Raw genomic sequence first — 19,864 nt, 5'->3', positions numbered from 1 at the left:
TCTTATCTTAGTTCTTTGGACACAACTGTGTTATACTCACATGTTCAGCTGCCACTGCAGCTATATGTTAATTTTCAGTCACTGGGATTCCATTTGTCTATGTAGGGTCATCCATTCAAATGATTTCTGTCCAGACTATCCAACAGCTATATGTCTCAAATACCTAGCTGGATCTTTCATGTCCTAGCAAGAAAATGAATTATTTCCCCCCAGTGTGTAGCAGTGCCAAGGTGTTAGGTAGAGAGTCAAAAATAGCTTATAAAAATATTACAGAAAATGTCCACATTTGTCACACCCTCCCGCTGTGGTGGGGGGGATCAAAGATAGCAAGGAGGGATCTTGGTCCATGACAATGTCAGGTTTCCATTTCTCCAACAGACACAAAGTCAACCAGTGAAGTCCTAGGCCTCATTTACCTCTGGGAGTTGGCCCTTTTAGCATTTATCCATGCTGGACACTAGCTGCAAGTTGCAATGAGCTAAACAGTCATCATAAACTTCCTATTATTACACTTTCAAGTCCTATTCCTTTCAATGCTACTTTGCCTCCATGATACTGCAAAGAAAGTGAATAAACAAACAAACAATCAAAAAACAGCAGACCTTGGCCAGTTTGGGCCAATGGGAAAAATTCAATCCTGACCCCAAAACAGCAATAGGTCAGATCTGCAGCATCCAAAAACTGCAAGTAAGGAGAGGAAGGGCAGGGCAGCTTCAAAAGCTGAGGAGTTGTTTAAAAAGGTGGCAGGGAAGGGAACTTGAGAAGCAATCAGCCCGCCTATCCTCCCAGCCGAGCCAATGGGAAGCGGAGGATCTGAGAGGACGAGGGGTACAGCATGCATTCTGTAGGTGTATTGACTTTGTCCCCTTCTAGTGACTAGACAACACGGCCTCTTTTTTCTCCTCTATTCATCAACAATACAGTATGTTGTTTGGTGGTGGCAATGGAACAGAAAAGAATAAAAATTAAACCAATGCTTCATGGAGAAGTTTGCAGTCTAGAATGAGATATAATTGGCACGGATCCATCAGTTTGAAAGAAAGAACACAACAAACTCCTGAATACGGGGACTACCTGTTAATGAAAATGCTTGTTTAGGCATCCTCAGACTTTTTCTACAGTGTATAGTGTTTAGCACCTGCTTGAGAAATGTCCTCTATAAATAATCAGTTTCTGTTTCAGACAGAATTTACATTGAAAATTACTTCCATCCAGCTGGATGGTCCTGCTAGAAACTTGAATCTGCAGTTGCTATTCAAATGAGCAGCCAGAGTCCCTTGAGAGGCCTCAGGGTGAAATCCCTATTATTTAATATACTCTTTTAAAGAAGAACCTTGATATTTAGCTGCTGTTGTTGGCCACACTTATTACTGTTTGTACAAAGTGAGAAGTGGAAACATTCTTCCTCCTTAGCTTGTCCTTACTCTTTAACCATTTCTGTGGCTTCCTAGTTCACTAATTACTGACCCTGATGGCTCAACATTGCTTCAAAAATGAGTATTTTGACAGCTTGCTGCAATCTTGTATACCCTGTCACCTTCGATGTTCCAGTAAGCCACCTTTTTCATGTCAGAGCTATTGTAATGAGAGTAAGTACCAATTCTGTAACATTATTTGTTTGTGTTGTGCATTTTCACATTTATACTTTGCATTGATTCTAAATATAAACCATGAAAAATGACACTAAAGTTTACAAGACCAAATATAAAATCTGTACAAGATTGAAGACCTAAACACAGTATTCTATATATCAGCTGAACTATGTTAGGAAAAGTAAATGTTTCACCTAGCTGTTACCTAGCTGTCACTCACCAGAAAAAGAAATTATTCCTTAGAGATGTGAGTGCTTATAGATTAAGCCATGTATTTATTATTAATTGCTTATTGTTTTTAATGTACATAGTATGTCTCCTTTATTTTAAAAGGTACTACAGGTCAAGTAAATGTATCAGATGGAATTCTTTGGATCGGTTTGGGAATAGGAGTGATTTTAACATTCACAGTGTTCATATTAATGGTCTTGTTTAAAATGAGGCACCCAAAACAATCAAAGGAAGAACTGAAAAACACAGGTACAAAATATGATTGTCAATAAATACAATTCTTTGTCAAATATTTTCAGATTGTTGTGAATTTCTGCTATGTTATTTTAATTTATAATTTTTAATATAGCCTGCATCACCAGATTCTGATAGTTTTACTCATGTTGGAGAATACATTATTCCACAAATAGACGAACTAAAGTCAATGGGGCTAACTGTGGAAAAAAGTACATGGGAAAGGATATCATATTATAGCCAATAGTAGTTAGGAGCCCGCTGGTCTTGGCTACAGAATCACATTTGTTTTTTTATTTCAATATATATTTTTAACTTGCTTATCCTATTTTGCATTGGAAAATTGCTATAAACTCTTAACAGAATTTCTTTATCAAGGCCCAGTCTTTCCTGCCATTGAAGTCAAAAGGAATTTTACCCGGCGTGAGAATAAAAATGGAAGATTAGCCTCGCAGCTTATAAAGTGTAAATTGACTTGATTCAACCCTGTAGCCTCTCAAAGCCATATATAAAGTATATTTTCCCTGAGGCAGAAAGAATTAAATTAATTTTTGACCTTTTCATATCCATAGATATTTACAGCAAAGATGCTTCTGTTAATTTATCTATATGATAGTAAATATACAATAGATTCCATACATGCCCATCCTAAATTCAGGAGCGGGGGACACGTTCAGTAGATTCTATGACTTGACTTTACTACTGAGATAGCCTGACATGTGAACTAAAATATCTTTTCATATCTTCATAGAGTCTGCAGTGGAGCCGAATGTTATACTCAAGACTGATACTGAGACCAGTGTGAACACAGATATAATTGGAGATTCCCTCCAAAGTGAAGCATCACTGATGTATTCAGTGGAGGAATGCACTTGCGGGGACTGTGGCTTGGTGAAACTCCAAACTGGCTTTGATACTTCATTCCCATTACCAGCCACAGAGGAAGGAACTACTGTTCTGGTCACCACAAAGACTTCTGAATATTGCAGCTATATTCCAGGTGCTATGATGACTCTGTGATAGGGAAATGGAAGCATTTTTTATTACATAATCAATCAGCTCATCCAGTATAGGTATACTCATAAATTTTATTATTTGCTGTCAGTAGAGAAGGATAGTACATGTGGTTTCTTTATAGCTTTTACATTTAACTTTCATTGGTATTATATTATTTCTAATTTTAGTCTCTCTTGGGAGCTATTTACTGGAACTTATAAGCTATAAGAACCCCTATGTGGGGAAAACTTTTCTGCACTATCATTAAAGACTATATTTACTAGTCAAAAGGTTGGATGTGCACAAATGCCATCAATAAACAAGCTCAAATATATATTTAATGACTATGTCACACAAATAAATCTTGTACCAAAATGTTTTTGTAGTACTAAGAGGTGAGGGGGGAAAAAAAAAAAAAAGGTATGTAGCATCACTTTTGTACCACTTCAGAGATCCAGATTCTGAGACTTTGGGGCCCAATGAAAATGGGAATGCTTGCAAAGGAAGTGCTCTAATACTGGATACATTTATGGAATATGAAATTATACCCAGTTAAGATAGCAGCTGTGAGCTACACTGGAAGAGGAGATGGTACTGCAGAGCCTCTAATTGCCAATCTGGTTTCTGGTAGTAGAGGAGGGCTTTCTTTTATGGATCATTTTCAAAAAATGTAAAATCTCCCTATTTTAGCATGGGCTCCATAACAATCTATTTGTACTTAGCAGGGATTTACTAGTACTATCAACTAGCTACATGCTAAAAATTCAATCTAAAATTAGGTATGCTAGGTATCTAAATAAGTGTTCTGGTTTTCATAGCTGCTGAGCACTTGCAGTTTCCATTTAAGTCAATGAAGGCTGTTTGTGCTCAGAAATAATCACCTTTGTACTACTAGAGCACTGTCCATCCAAGGATCTGAGTGAACGAACAATCATGAGTGAATGAAGACTCATAACACAATAATAACCCACATCTTAAAGATGGGGAAATTGAGGAACTGAAAGGAAAAAGATTAAGAAACTTGCTGAACATCATACTCTGCACCTCTGACACACAGGCCATATATTTAGGCGTCTAATTTTGGATTTAGATGCATAACTCTGGCCATACAAGTCTGAAAATTTTGGCCTAGCCATACATCATGAGAATCTAAATAAGATGTACTGTAACTGTTTGTTATAACAATTGCATTAATCTTCATTTGTGCTTGGGATACAAGTCCTTGGATCTATGTGTGGATATAGCCTTGAATCAAAGAAAGTAGATTTTATTCTTATTTGCTTTGCTACGTAGTTTTTCCATTTACTTTTGTAGTTATTCTTGGTGCTGTGTATTTTGAAACAGAAACAATTTAGAATTATTTTTTGGTTAAATGATACCTGACACCTGTATTTAAAAGTTTAGAATATTTTATTTTTCACTAGTTTAACCCATCTTTTATTTATATATGATATTTATCATTTCAAATTATTATTATGAAGATACAGCTCTTTGCTCTGAAACAATTATCTGTACATGCAAAGAATCAGTGAAGGGGAAGTTACTTTATGAAGCACATTAGGGAAGAAATACTTCACAAGCTTCCAAATTATCACAGGACTACATCTACTGTGGATGTTCACATTTGGATGATTATGTTTCTAAGAGTAGAATGGCTTGGAGTTCAAGTGCTCCTTCATGCTGCTGCTAGATAGGCCTGAACTGTAACGTGTGGATGTAGGTTTCTACTTTAATTCCATCAGAAGGGGCTGGTCCCAAGTAATGAAGTTTAGATCAGGATCTGCAGCACTTCCATGTTCAGGAGTGGAAAAAAGGCTCACACTTGATAATCTGCTTTGGTTTTGGTTCACCTAACAAAAAAACAAACAAAATAACCGCATGATGCAAAGTTTGCATAAATTGCATGGATACCCCCGTTTTCCCCAAGTTGGAGTTGCTAATGCCACAATCTGGACCTTGCCTTTTGCTTTCTGACATCACCAGCTTTTCTTTTCCTTGACTGCCTCGGATTCTTTAACCCAGGTAATTAGTTAGCAGAGAAAATTGGGCCTGAATCGCCCACTAAGCGGTTATTACTTTGCTTCCAAACAGCCGCTGCTCTGCTGTGCATCCTTCCAAGCAGCCCCAGGCCCTCCACCGCCCCAAACTCCTCTGCGCGTGCGGCCCGGGAGCGGCCAGAGGCTGAAGGGGGGGTGCCCCTCCCCCCCCCATGAGCGCGGCAGAGAAGAGCCTGCCCTCGGGCTAGCCAGAGACCCGCCCACCAGGGGCGGGGCCATCATAGGAGCCCGCCGCGAGAGCGCCCTTGCCCAGGCCCGGCTGCTCTCCGCGCTCCTGCGAGGCGGTTGGGGAGGCGCGCGCACGCGGCGGGGGGAGGGAACGTCGGAGCTCTCTCTCGCGCGCCCCCAGGCTCCAGAATTTACCTTCCGGGGCGGCGGGGCTTCAGTTCCGGGGCGGGGTGTCCGCTCTGGGTGTCCCCGGCCCGGCTTCCCTCTGTGGAGCGGTCTCAGCGGGAGCAGGGGGGCTAGCGGCGGTACCGGGGAGGGACCGGACTCAGGGCATCATGAGCGGTGAGTGCCCGCCCGAGCCCGCGGGGATGGGGGCTCAGCCTGTGTCACAGCCTCCCGGCTGAGTCCCGGCCTCCCTGAGTCCCTGTGGTGCCGCCTGCCGGGGGTCATGGCGCGCCCCGCGCCCGCCGGTGCTAAGGGCCGGTTTAGGCTGTCGGCTCCCGCTGGGGCAGGCTGACGTGCTGGAGGGGTATCCTAGCCCCTGGGCACTAGGGAGGTGGCCCCTCCTACTCCGGAGCCCTGACTGAGGCGCATCTCCCCTCCTCCCCCTTCATTTTTATTGTGTGAAGCTCAGTCCTCTAGCAACGTGTGAAATCCCAGACCCTGCAGCGCTGAGCCCCTGAGAGCCACACGGACTGTAAACACCTGTAAAGCCCACTGTTCTGCATCAAAGTTGCCTAAACTGAGCAAAGTGCAGAAAGTAAACAGAGCATAAATAACGTAATATTCTTACTTGACTTAATACACTGAGGTGTGGTTAGTAACCTGAGCGAAGAAACGTGTTTGCTGATGTGTTTTTTTTTAAGTGACAATATGAAACCTCCATCTGCAACCCTTGAAATACACACACACGGTTCTGGACACATTGTGTTTTCCCTTCTACCCTAAATTAACTGCAGAGTATTTAAGGTCAAGTGAGGCAAGATGATGATCACTGAATCTTAAGATTGTAATGAGAGAGGAAGAATTGTACAGTTTTGCACAGGCCTCAGTTTTTCTTGAACTGGACATTTAGCTCATAAATATTGGATCTAGGGCAATACTATCCTTGCAGGGGTGGGGGGAGAATCAGCATGGAGGCTAATCTCTGAGGTGGAGGGAAGGGTGAGTATTGGTCACACAAGTTGAAGTACCAGGACTGGTGGTAACTGTTAACAATAGTTATCATCAAATGGGATTCTCACGTGAGTGATATTTTAAATATTATTTCAAAATGCAGATTGACATATTCTTCATTCAAATAGAGAGATAACTTAGTTATAAAAATTGACTTGAAATAAGGCCTGTCACGCTCATAAAACATAAATAGCATGCTGAGGGAAATCATCCCTGACCCTGAGCCTGTCCTTTTTTCTGCAGCAGTGAATTTGGAATTAGATCCTGGGTTCTGTTCTAACTCTATTGCCAAAATGTTTAACCCCTATTGATGAAAGGTGCAATTTGAACATTTAAAGTATTAACTGAGGCAGCTAAACTCCATGTAGATGCATTAATTACATTGGCTATGAAAGAGAAACTATACAACAGATGAAAGTGAAAGCAAATTAGTAACATTTTCTCTCCGTTTATCTGGCATTTGTATTTAGAAAAGTTATTTATCAAAATAATTTTGACTTGAAAGGAGATGAAAAAGATGATCATAGACCTGTAGGGAAAGTTATTAGTATTTTGTGAAATGCAGGTAACATCAAACTTTCAAAACACATTAAATCTTTTCTCAGATGTTCAGCTTCATTTCAAGTTTTGCCACTATATACATATATACTTCAAAACTACCCTCTTAACCTATAGGGGCCTGCATCTGCTTTTTAGGTGTGGCTCCAGTCCTGCAGTGAGCTCAGCCTGGATATAGGGTTTAAGTTGTTGTTGGGTGGTAAGTCTTTGCACACTTGAGCAATGGAATTTCCTTTTACAGTTAAAAAGAACAGTTGACATCTCTATGAAAAACGTTGAAAGCTGTTTTATTAGCAGCAGTTTTGTCCATAGTTTGTTTATATACTATATTTCTTGTCACTATTTTTGTGAATTACCAAATCTTTGTTTTTAAAGCCTTCATCTGTTTTTTTTTTTTATACCAATAGAGAAACATGTATGATGCAGGTAGAATTCTCTCTAAATTGAAATGTTTTTCAGTTATCCAGGACAGGATTATGCATAAAGCACCGTTATTAAGGATGGTAGGCCAAACGTTTGACCTATCTTTATAAACTTGTAAATCTTGCCAAGATCTGTGAGTTTAACTAAACAATAAAATGAAACATAGATTAATATAACACTTTCTTCTGAAAAAAGTAGGGTTTATGGGAACATACATTTGGGCATCACGGAACAGAGAAAGAGAAAGTATGCATCATATCCACACTTGCCTTTAAATAGAGAATTAGGCAAACTTAAATAAAATCTATTTCAGCTATGTCTCTTTTTGAGGCTGGGACACTATCATTTATTGTCAGACACTAGCATTATACTTTTAGAGTTTATAATATAGAAAAATGATTAAGGACAAAGTTTTAACTGATTTGTTTAATGCATGTGAATTTTTCTATCCATCTTTTTTGTTTTAAGACTAAGATTTTGCACTGTTCTTTATATTTAGTCTAAAATCTTAGTCTTAAAACTAAAGATGAATAGGACAATTTGCGTGCATTAAACAAGTCAGTTAAAACTTTTGTCCTTAATCATTTTTCTATGATATTATGAACTCTAAAAGTATACCTGTTAGTGTGCGAGAACCAGGAATTGCTTCTGAGCACTGTTTTTTCAAATTGAAATGCAAATATGGTACGAAAGTTAAAAATTTAATTAGATTGGTAAGTTTATTAGTTTTATTAATCTGTTGCCTTAGTAACATAGACTGAATATTTTATGGTGTGACTTTTTTCATGTCTTTTTAACAAAATGTGGAACTGTACTTATGTATGAAATACTGCCTGTTAGATATTTCCTGTACATTTATATCTACTTCACTAATAGTCATGATCTACTCTTACATGCTAGAATATTTTTTGTGGGTGAGATGACAACCCCAATTAATATAGACATGACTGTATTCAGTTGTGGGGCCACTATAGCATTTTGGACTTGCTCTGTACAGTATTGAATAGCTAAAACTGTCAGGGACCATCACACAAATAACCAGCTCACTACATTTGCTGACTGTAATTACCAAACTTTGCATATTGGAGTCTGCACACTGTGGAATTTCTTACGTTATTGTGTGACAGAACCCAGTTTTATTAACAGAATGAGAGAGATTTATTCAGGTAATTGGAGGCTCTTCAATGTAAATGATTCATATCAGGGGATATAGCCTAATTTTAGATGTGGAGGTGGTTTGACAAAGGGGGCTTTGGCTAAACAAGGTTCTGGTGTGTGTGTGTTTTTATATATTTGGACTGCTCAGATGCCAACCCTAAAAATAAATGATATACCCCAGATCCCCGCTAGAACGCAGGATTTTGGATCCATGTGTGGTCCCGCATTACCATGGATTCCAATTAAGGTAAATAAATTTGGGATCCATGTGTGGTCCCGCGCTATAACTGAATTCGTGCTATAAAGATGCGCATTCTGGCAAGAGTCTGCTCTCTGTGTGTGTGTGTGTGTGTGCATATATATATAATATAGAGGATTGGCATTTGAGCGGTCCAAAAATAACAGGTAAAATATTTTAAAGCACTAATTTATTAGAATAGTAACACAAAAGTGTAAGATGTTATGGTCTCTAATAGGCTTAGCCTTAGATATTTATGCCTAATTACAAAAAACAAGTTTCAATTCAGAAGAATATGAAACACAGTGAAATGAATCTCTAAAAAAATGAAAGAAATAATTACTCTTATTACCGTTTTTAGCAATGGGTTAGCATTTAAATGTGAACGTTATTCAAGACTGAACAGTTACAATAAAAAAGTAAAATAAAATTAAACAGAAATAAAACACATAGCAACTCTGGGGCCATGGCTACACTTGCAAATTTGCAGCGCTGCAGCAGGGTGTGAAAACACACCCTCTCCAGTGCTGCAAATTGCGGCGCTTCAAAGCGCCAGTGTGGACAAAGCCCCAGCGCTGGGAGCGCGGCTCCCAGCGCTGTACGTTATTCCCCACAGGGAGGTGGAGTACGGACAGCGCTGGGAGAGCTCTCTCCCAGTGCTGGCGCTTTGACTACACTTAGCGCTTCAAAGCGCTGCCACGGTAGCGCTTTGAAGTGCAAGTGTAGCCATAGCCTTGGAGTCCTTTTTAAAGGCACTTATGCTTGATAGGCCAATTCTTCAATCATCTTAATGGCTTGTGCATGTTTTCTCTGTGTTGAGGGAGGAGACTTAATGACTGAATGCTCCTCTTTCTCCCCCACTCTTTTCTGAGTTAATTTCTGTAAATTTGTCTAGTCAGTTTAGATTTAAGTTCTTTGAGGCAGGGATCATGTCTTTTAACTTGTTTAATGTGTTTTGTAAACTGCCATGTACACAGGTATACAAATAAAGATACAGAAATACTCAAATATATTGTTTGTTCTAGAGATTCCAATCGATCAAGATGCTCAGCTTTCAATTAGTTCACCTCTTTCCAAACAGTTGGTATTAGCATATGTTAAAGTGAGTGATCAATACATTTAAGTATGCTTGCTAACAGATGGCACCATGATGTAGCCTACCTTTTTGATTGTCATCTACATCAGGGCATTCTTGCTGGAATATCTGACAGTATTTGACCCTTGTCAAATAATAGGTGGTCAGTTGTCTGGCTTGGCAAGCCTAATTTTTTTTACCCTTACAAGACACTGTAGGTGAAATGATACAACAAATTTACTATGCTTCTAATGTACACTTAGCCTTAATGCCAACAAAGTCTTTTACTTGTCATTTATTCAAGATAATTTTATCTGCTTGGCTAGTGCAGCAAAGAAGTGTATCTGCCTTTAACTTTCTGAAACTGACTCAAATTCTGACTTGGGTTACAAGAAAATAGGAACCTGAAGAGTCTCATTAAGCTCTATTTGTGCACCACAGCCTTTACTGTGATTGTCTTTGCATAAGAGAGGATGAGGACTCAAATAGTATCAGTATGGTATGACAAGAATTAGGTGTATTGACAGAGCTAGGTACTAAAGCTTTCTGTAGCTAATTTAAGGCAGCACCATTGAGACTAAATTCAAATACAATTTTTAAAAGCTGATCTTTGTTCGTATCTGAATTTAAGCTTATTTGCTGCATATGTAGTGATTGGGTGTATTAGGATGAATTAAAGGGACACAATCAGTTTAAAAATCATGCTTCTGTCTGAGTTATTTTAACTGTAGTTGCTACAAATAGTCCGTAAGATGACTGTAACTTAGAAGGATTAGATTAAAACTTTTTTTCCCCACTTGCGTAATCAGTCAGTTTCTACTCGTGTGTGTTTGGATCTTTCTCATACAATACAGAGAGGAAAAACATTTTAAAAATAGAAAAGTGTGTCTGTAAAACCACCAAAAATGTGAGGTGACTCAGAGGCAGGTGCAGTACCTGAAACTAATTTTAGCTCATTTTTTGAAACTGATTACTTTTAAATGGAAGGAGTCTCTTCATGCGTTTCTTAGTTTTTGCTTCTTCAGACTCATATTTTCATTGTCATTTTTAGACTTCTGCATGGACTTCCTTTTTTTTACATAATAAACTAAATATAACTTTTTATCCCCTCAGCATGACATATTTAATGTAAAAAAACCCCAGTAATATATATGGTGCTGCAAATTTACTGCTATTTGAATTTGCATGGGAGTAGTTCAGCCACCCAGCTTTAGGACTGGGCATCACAATAACTTTAGCTGTGTGTAAATTGTGAAATGGAATGCAGTAGATCCCTCTTAATTGGTACCCCCTTGTGACTGGGTGCCTGAATGGGCCACACTGAGGATGCATACTGCAAGGAATAGACCAGACAGTCCCCCAGACTGGTGGTTTATTCTTTATTAGATTCACCATGCCCGTAACAAAACAACTTCTGTAATACCACACTGGTTACCAAGAAGCCAAATACAGTCCCCTTTAAGTATTCCAGCTTTTGACCTCTAGATAGCCAAGTGTAATATAGTGAGTGGTTACTGAAAACCAGATTTACCATATTTTAGGTCCACCATTCCCAAAGGACCAGACACTAATCCCCAGGTCAACCTGAGTTTTAGATCTTACCCAATAATCATGCAGATGCAAAACCTTTAGTAACTAAACCTAAAGGTTTTAATGACAAAAGGAAAAAGAAGAAAGAGAGTTGCAGTATTTAAGAGGTCAGTATACATACAGATATGTGAAAAGTCCTGAGGTCAGTTTCATAGCAGAGACTGTGAGGCTGGTGATTTGTAAAAAAGTCTTTATGGAATCAGTTACAAAAGTTATAGTCCAAGAGTTAGTCCAGGTGTAGCGTTTGTTCAAATTCTTCCATTAGAATTCCAGAGTAAACCTGGAGACCTCAATCTTGTAACTTAGATCTTGCCTGTCAAAATTTAAGCAGACCTGAGATAAAAAGGATCAGGTCTGAGGCTTTTTCTTTAGTCTTCTGGCAAGCTGATAAGCCTCTTGATAACAATTGCCACAGCAAGACCTTTCCTGGATGAAGAGTAGGCAGTGTATATTGTTGCTTTGAAGCTGATCTTCTATTTCCTATGCATACACAGGAAAACTGGCTGCATTCATTCATATAAGGCAATTAGCCTTTCAAACTATCAAGGCAGTTCATAATAGTATAGATAATTGAGCTGAAGACAAGGTAAATAATATTTGGGTGCTACACAATAATACCACAGAACTAACTGATGCCTCCTAGGAATCTTTGAAAAATATTCTGGACCTCTTTATGTCCTCAGATGCAGGTGAAACTCCATTAGAAGGGAGTAGTAATTATGCATGCATAACTTATATGCATGTTGTTTTCAAAGTCAGCTATTCATTCCTGTTGTTGACTCCTCGCTTGGAGTCTTAATCCACCTCTCATCACACTGTTCTCCACAGCAGCCAACCGTGATGCTATGAATGGAAAATTAGGACTTCAAGTGAGATAATCAGGAACTGATATACTAAAAACAACAAAGATACTGTTATGCAAATAGCCCTAGTATCCTTTTTTTAAACAAAGAAAAATTTAATATAGGTAAAATTGGCTTTCAGTAATGTTTTTTTAATACTTATCAAGGGGTATCATTAGGACTTTAAAGCAGGGGTCTCAAACTCCCGGCCTGCGGGCCATCTGCAGCCCACGAGCCTCCCCAATGTGGCCTGTGGGGCTTCAGCAGTTTTGGGGCTGGGTCTTTCCCTTGGCCTCACCTGCCGCCCCCAGGGGCCCCGGCACCGCAGTGCAGCTGAGCAGCATCTGCCTGCTCGCTCCAGTGGCTGCCGGCACCTCCATGTGGCCCAGGGGTGGGGCGGGACAGGGCTGTGCCTCCGCGTGCTGTCCCTGCCCTGAGCGCCCCTGTGGCCAATGGAAAGCTGCGGGGTGGTGCCTGGGGGCATCAGCGTGCGGAGGCCCCCGGCCCACCCTGCCTTGGAGTCCCAGGTAAGCACCACACCCCCTGACCCCCTCCCATAGCCTGTACCCCCTTCCCCATCCCACACCCCCCCTTGAGCCCCCAAACTCCCTCCCAGAGCCTGCACCCCTCCCCCTTCCCCCACACCCCCTCCCGCCCCCAAACTCCCTCCCAGAGCCTACACCTCGTCTCCACACCCCCACCCAAACTCCCACCCGGAGCCCAGCCTCTCACCCCTTCTGCACCCAAACTCCCTCCCAGAGCCTGCATCCCAGACCTCTTCCCCCACCCAAGCTCCCTCGCAGAGCCTTAGCCAGGTGGGGGGCCGAGTTTTTGGGGGGAGGGTTCTGGGCGGCATGAGTGACATTGGCCCGCTGGGAGGATTTGAGGACTGGCACTGGCCCTAGGGTAAATTTGAGTTTGAGACCCCCTGCTTTAAAGGATCATAATAGTTAACTGAGGCTTGTAATACTATTTTGTGTTTATATATTAAGGGATTGGCAACCTTTGGCACACAGCCCGCCAGGGTAAGCACCCTGGCAGGCTGGGCCAGTTTGTTTACCTGCTGTGTCCACAGGTTCGTCCGATCACGGCTTCCACTGGCCGCGGTTTGCCGTCCCAGGCCAATGGGGGTTGTGGGAAGCGGTACCCAGCACATCCCTCGGCCCACGCTGCTTCCCGCAGACCCCGTTGGACTGGAGCGGCAAACTGCGGCCAGTGGGAGCTGTGATAGGCTGAACCTGCGGATGCAGCAGGTAAACAAACCTGCCCGGCCCGCCAGGGTGCCAAAGGTTGCCGATCCCTGATATATTACATTTAATATGTTGTTTCAAAGAGAATCAGGGAAAAATATATAGTTCTAAAAACATTACTAGCTACTAATCTTATAAAAGATGAAAAATGTTTATTTTTTTGCGCTTTACTCTGCTTGGATAATGAAACTAGACTGATGAGTCTTACTTTGTGAATCTTTTGTACTCTGAGTTGCTGATGTTACTAAAGAGTTACGTTTTAAAAATTATTGGGGGATTTTTTTAATTTAGCTTTTTGTGAACCCCTTTTTCTTGCAAAATATACGTGTCAAACACAACAATATCATAGTTTTTCTGACAAATGTGAAACGAATTTTTTTTAAGTTGTGCTGATCAAACTGCTGAAAACTATCCATGGTTTTATAACATTGTTCTTGCTAGAAACTCCTCATCTAAACTACTCAAGAAAATTATTAGCAACAGCCATGGTTGAGACTAGTACAGTTTCAACTGTAGTGTGGACTCAGCTTTAATTTCACATCCATACATGGTTGTATGCTGACTTGCTGGTATCACACCATTCAGTTTTTTAGTAGAGTCTGCACTACAGTTGGTTTGTCGCAATTGATTGGACAACCAGAGACGAGATCAGAAAAGCCATCACCATGATGAAGAACAGGAAGGCGGCTGGACCTGACGATATTCCAGCAGAGGCCCTGAAAGTAGATCTGGATGCTTCAGTGGAAATGCTGTACCCCCTTTTTGAGAAGATATGGGAAGAAGAAGCGATTCCGGCAGACTGGAAAGAGGGATACATCATCAAAATCCCTAAGAAAGGAGACCTTAGCAACTGTGCCAACTACAGAGGAATCAAACTTCTGTCGGTGCCTGGGAAGGTCTTCAATCGAGTCCTCTTAGAGAGAATGAAGGATGTAGTCGATCCACAGCTACGAGATGAGCAGGCAGGCTTCCGGCAGAATAGATCATGCACGGACCAGATAGCAACGCTCCGCATCATAGTCGAGCAGTCTATGGAGTGGAACTCCTCGTTGTATATCAACTTTGTTGACTATGAGAAAGCGTTTGATAGCGTGGATCGAGAGACCCTTTGGAAGCTCCTTCGGCATTATGGCATCCCAGCAAAGGTGGTCAACTTGATTAAGAACTCATATGATGGCATACACTGTAGAGTGATCCATGTCGGGCAGCTCACAAACAGCTTTCAGGTACGAACTGGAGTCAGACAAGGATGTTTGTTGTCACCATTTCTCTTTCTTCTCGTCATTGATTGGATTATGAAGACATCCACTTACGAGTGTAGGAATGGAATTCAGTGGACGTTGTGGACCCAGCTTGATGACCTGGACTTTGCCGACGACCTTGCACTCCTTTCACGCAGCAAACAGCAGATGCAAGAGAAGATCAACGTAGTGGCAGCCATGTCATCACAGGTCGGCCTCAACATCCACAAGGACAAGACCAAGATCCTTAAGATTAACTCCATCAGCAATGACCCAGTCACACTGAATGGAAGCCCCCTGGAAGAAGTGCAGTCCTTCACCTACGTAGGCAGCATCATCGACCAGCAGGGTGGCACAGACGCAGACATCAAAGCAAGGATTGGTAAGGCAAGAGCAGCCTTCCTACAGCTCAAGAACATCTGGAGCTCCAGAGAGCTATCTTTGGCAATAAAGATTTGACTGTTCAATTCCAGCGTGAAACCAGTCCTACTGTATGGAGCTGAAACCTGGAGGACAACTAAAATAACCACTAGGAAGATCCAGACCTTCATTAATAGCTGCCTTAGAAGGATTCTTCAGATCCGCTGGCCAGACACCATCAGTAACATCCACCTATTGGAGAGGACTCATCAACCTCCAGCAGAGGAAGAAATTAGAAGAAGAAGGTGGGGCTGGATAGGACACGCACTGTGCAAGCAGCCAACCAACATCACCAGACAGGCATTGTGGTGGAATCCCCAAGGCAAGCGGAAAAGAGGCTGTCCAAGAAACACCTGGCGACGCGACCTTCAGGCTGATTGCACAAAAATGGGCTATACCTGGAACCAGTTAGAGCAAATGGCCCAGGACAGAGGACTCTGAAGATCTGTTGTTGGCGGCCCATACCCTGACTGGGGTGACGGGCATGAATGAATGCACTACAGTGATAAGCTTAATCTGGTATGTTCTACATATTTATGAATTTCTGTTTTGTCCAGCAATTTGGTATCTAGGTGATCAAAGTTTTTATGTTAATGGCTATAATGGTGGCAGAGTGGTGTGGATTTGAAAACTAACACGTGCGTTGTACCCTGAAGACAACCTTCCTGCACATAACTAATATTATAAAACTTGTTTTCATTTGAATGAAAGCTGCTAACCTGTTGAAATTCCTACAAACTCTCATTCTGAAATAGCCTGAGACTGCTGACTTTAAGATAAGTGTCTCATCGTATTTTCCGAGTTACCTGGAAAGAAATAGGAGTGTTGAAGGAATGAGTCTGAGGCAACATGGGGCATGCATGTGTTTAATTGGTGGTTTTGTTTATGGCTGGATTTTACTAAGAGTGTACTCTCACTGGCATGTTTTTCTTGTACAGTTTTGTAAGTGATTTTGATTAGTTGTGGCACATTTAGACCTACAGATTACTTACTCCCTAAAAATATAAATAAAACCATAGTACAATATGACTTAATTCAGAAAAGATGGAATCTCTGGTAAAAATTCTCAGGACTGGAATAATAAATGATTATACAAGTCACAGCTGATGTGCATTGGCATAACTGTCTGATGAAGCTTGCACAGTGTACTAATTTAGCTGTACTAAATTTGACTCTAGCCAGAGCTACTAGTATCCCATTCATGTGCACAGAGTTCTTTTTAAAAAAAAAAATCTCATAATGATTGCACAACTTGATTCAGAGTTCAAAATCTAAAATTAACCCTCTGTAAATTAATAATGGAAAATAGCAGTGGTTTCCAAATGAAGCACCACCAAGCTCTTATGTAATTAGATAATAGTAATTTAGGTAATAAAATATACTTGTTTTCTTTAACTGTCGATTCACATATGGTACAGGCATCCTGTGTTTTCTTGAGTCCAACTTTTGTCTTGTTTTAGAAATTCCTCTGCAGGAGAGGAGCAGCTTCCATAGAATGAATGGTGGTCAATTCTAATCTCTTCTCCTGCTTGGGTAAATTGGAGATGCTTTGTGCAGGAATAGTACACATATGAGATAGGTGCTCCAGGGTGATGGGTTGCAAGAAGAAGAGAGAAATGTTTCCCACCCCTTATACCTTTTCCAGTTCTTCAATGTTGTTTGGGCAGTAGGTTTTGCTAGGTGATGAGGGAAATGTCTGAGTTTTATATGAAGCTGAATGTTCTATGGGAGGAGGAGGAGGAAGAACAACAACAAGAAGAAAAGTGGGGGCACAAAATGGTCTAACTGAAGGCCTAGAGTGATAAGGTGGTGAGGTAATATCTTTTGGACCAACTTCTGTTGGTCAGAGAGATGAGCTTTTGAGCTTACACAGAACCCTTCTTCAGGTCTGTGTAAGCTTAAAAGCTTCTTTCTCTCCTCAACAGAAGTTGGTCCAATAAAAGATATTACCTCACCCACCCTGTCTCTCTAATATTCTGGAACCAGTACAGCTACAACACTGCATATAACTCAGTGACTTAGCCTAATTAAACAGCAAGCTTGCAGCTAGACATGTTTATAAAAGGTGTTCATCCAAGCAAGGTGTGAAAGCTGACACTGCATATTGAAATGATTTAGATTAAAAAGTTAAATGTTGTGGCCTGTGCATTAATGTGTATGTGTAGTGGCTTGCTTACTACCGGTAATTAACTTTATCCGATTGGCATTTAACACAGAGAAGACTATGTTAATACTGTTCTGAATATTTTAAGAACTCTAGGGTAATTTTTGTTGATTCCACAAAAAGAATAACTTATTAAAATCAGATGCATTGTTTCTGCATATTAAATAAAGGGTATCTAAAAAACAAAACAAAGGTCTGATCCTGCATCCTCTTACTCATAGAAGTACTTCCTTAACCTCCGTGGGATGACTAGTGCATGTGAGGAAAGTTTTCCAGAATTGGGACTAATATAGTTTTGTTAAAATAATAGAGCTGTGTTGAATTTTAGGATCACAGAACAATGACACCAAAAGACAGTTTCTTCTAGAGCGGCTACTGGATGCAGTGAAACAGGTAAGAAATCAAAACAATAAATGCACGTTTGCCCCAATTCTAAAAATCTTTCTGCAGTGTATAAATGCTGAGTTGACGTTCCTGTCAAGAGCTGCTATTATTCTTCCCTCCCCTCTTCCATAGGGGGAAACTTGCACTTCTTAAGAAGTTCTCTCAGGCCTTGACTTCACTAGGAAAAAAGGGGTGTTACCTAATGTATTAAAATCCCAGAACAGACAAGGCAAGTTATAGTTGTAACACATGTTTACTACTTGAGGTAAACCCTAGCAGAGAGCCTGGGATTTACCTTGACCACTTAAGATGCTGTTAAAACTACAATTTACCTTGTCTACACTAGGATTTTAACATCATTTTACCTACAGAGTTAAAAAATGCACTCTCCTGGCCCCATATAGACATGGCATTTTGTTCACTCAAAAGTTATAAACCCAGAACCTGATATATTTTTAAGGCTAGAAGGGACTATTATGATCAACTTATATAGGAGGGTTGTGTGTAGAATGTGAAGGGAAGTTTGGTGTTCTGTATGGGGTTCTGCTTCTGTGATCTGTGTCTGTGCATAGTAGTCCAGTGGAGAATTCTGCCCTAATTGTGTAACTGAATGTCAAAACTCTCGAGACCATGTTACAAGAAAATACACACAAATAAGTTAAATAATTAATAGCTTAACTCAGAAATTTTTTTGAGCAATCTCTGACAACTTTAAAAAATGTGTGGAAGTTTTCGAAAGTTTAGAATAAAAAAGTTCTAAGTTGGTTATATTAATAAAATAATCTAGGAAAATGCAATGCTTTTGATATCTGGGCTGCCAAATATGACAGATTTTCAGTTAGCAGCTAAAAGATAGAAAGGTTTGATAATGCACTGTGTGCCGGTAGTGGAGATAGCGGTAAACAATTTATATTAGTAACTTATTTACTTTGAATTCAGATACATGTTGATTTTTTTTGCTATTTTCAAATGTTGCTTGCCTCTCTTATCCCTTAAGGTTAAATAGAAACAATGCAGGTATGATACACTTTTTTCTTTCCCATCCCAAGTGCAAAATTATTATTATTTGTGAGTTTTGGTGCAATCCTGGATACAGTACAGGGTATAGTGTTTGCTTCTGTGACTACTCACTGAAGTTCATACTGCTTCTGGAAGCAATAAGTGTGTGCAGATTTAAGCCTGAATTAGTAATTGGATTTAGAAATAGAGAACATCATCATCTTGATGGAATCGGTTTTGGATTCTTGATCCTCCAGACAAGTTAACAGAGAAGTTACTTGACTTATTAGAAGTATTTTAAAAATAACTTTTAAAGTCTTTATTTTCAGAATGTTTCTTTGCTGAAAAACAGAACTTTATATTTAATTTCCCCAACTTTTAATTGGTGTCCTTATAACTAAAAGGAAGCTGTACAAGGACAACTATATGTGGCAATATAAATCAATGATATGTATGGTCGATATTGGCTGGTCTGGTATAATGCTTCAGAAGCAGCAGTAATTTAGTAGTGCATCTAGACTCTGCTACTGTGCTGTTTGAATCTATTTGCTCTGTGGAGGTTTTGTCAGGGAGCATAATGCTAAAATGTGATTAAGTATTCTTTCTGACAGCAGGACGGGTTTGTAACTGCACTGCTCTACAGCCCTGCCTTGCTTCTAGGCTTTTATGTTGCTTGAAATATAACTTACATGCTGAGTCAGTGAACATCTTTTTTTGTTTGTTTTTAAAATTAAAATTAGAGCATTAAAGAATTTTCAGTTTCTTAATACTCGTGTTATTTAAACTTATTTATTACAGTGTCAAATCCGGTTTGGAGGAAGAAAAGAAATTGCTTCAGATTCTGATAGCAGGTAAAAAGCTTTAGGGAGCATGTTAAAATTTATATATCATTACTACTTAGCCGATATAGTAAAAACATATTTGGTCCCGTAGAGTATTTGATCCACTTAAAAACATGCTTGAGAAAATCTTGGTTGCCTTCCTCATATTGGTGCAAATGAATCATATTCCAGACAAAAGGGCTATACAGGTGTTTGCAGGATTAAGGCAACATGATGAATTCTGAAG

At 40.2% G+C, this 19,864-nt stretch overlaps 2 protein-coding genes across 9 annotated transcripts in view; both read left to right on the top strand.

The window, feature by feature from the left end:
• The window catches only part of TNFRSF17 (TNF receptor superfamily member 17), a 50,322-nt gene extending 46,734 nt beyond the window's left edge, over positions 1-3,588 (top strand). For 2 of the 3 annotated variants that reach the window (XM_044979665.1, XM_044979663.1), the window contains 3 exons: positions 1,452-1,589; positions 1,926-2,072; positions 2,809-3,588. In XM_044979665.1, the coding sequence (XP_044835600.1) occupies positions 1,472-1,589; positions 1,926-2,072; positions 2,809-3,077 (534 nt within the window). In that variant the 5' untranslated portion in view covers positions 1,452-1,471 and the 3' untranslated portion in view covers positions 3,078-3,588. The remainder of the gene's footprint in view (positions 1-1,451; positions 1,590-1,925; positions 2,073-2,808) is intronic. The other variant, XM_044979666.1, reaches the window with a different exon arrangement.
• A 1,905-nt stretch (positions 3,589-5,493) lies between these two features.
• Positions 5,494-19,864, top strand: part of SNX29 (sorting nexin 29) — a 393,141-nt gene continuing 378,770 nt past the window's right edge. For all 6 annotated transcript variants that reach the window (XM_044978953.1, XM_044978955.1, XM_044978957.1 and 3 more), the window contains exons 1-3: positions 5,494-5,620; positions 17,742-17,806; positions 19,595-19,647. In XM_044978953.1, the coding sequence (XP_044834888.1) occupies positions 5,614-5,620; positions 17,742-17,806; positions 19,595-19,647 (125 nt within the window). In that variant the 5' untranslated portion in view covers positions 5,494-5,613. The remainder of the gene's footprint in view (positions 5,621-17,741; positions 17,807-19,594; positions 19,648-19,864) is intronic.

This window comes from Mauremys mutica, chromosome 11 (genome assembly GCF_020497125.1).
Source record: "Mauremys mutica isolate MM-2020 ecotype Southern chromosome 11, ASM2049712v1, whole genome shotgun sequence".
Classification (NCBI taxonomy): domain Eukaryota; kingdom Metazoa; phylum Chordata; order Testudines; family Geoemydidae; genus Mauremys; species Mauremys mutica.
This window is presented reverse-complemented; position numbering and strand designations above follow the sequence as displayed.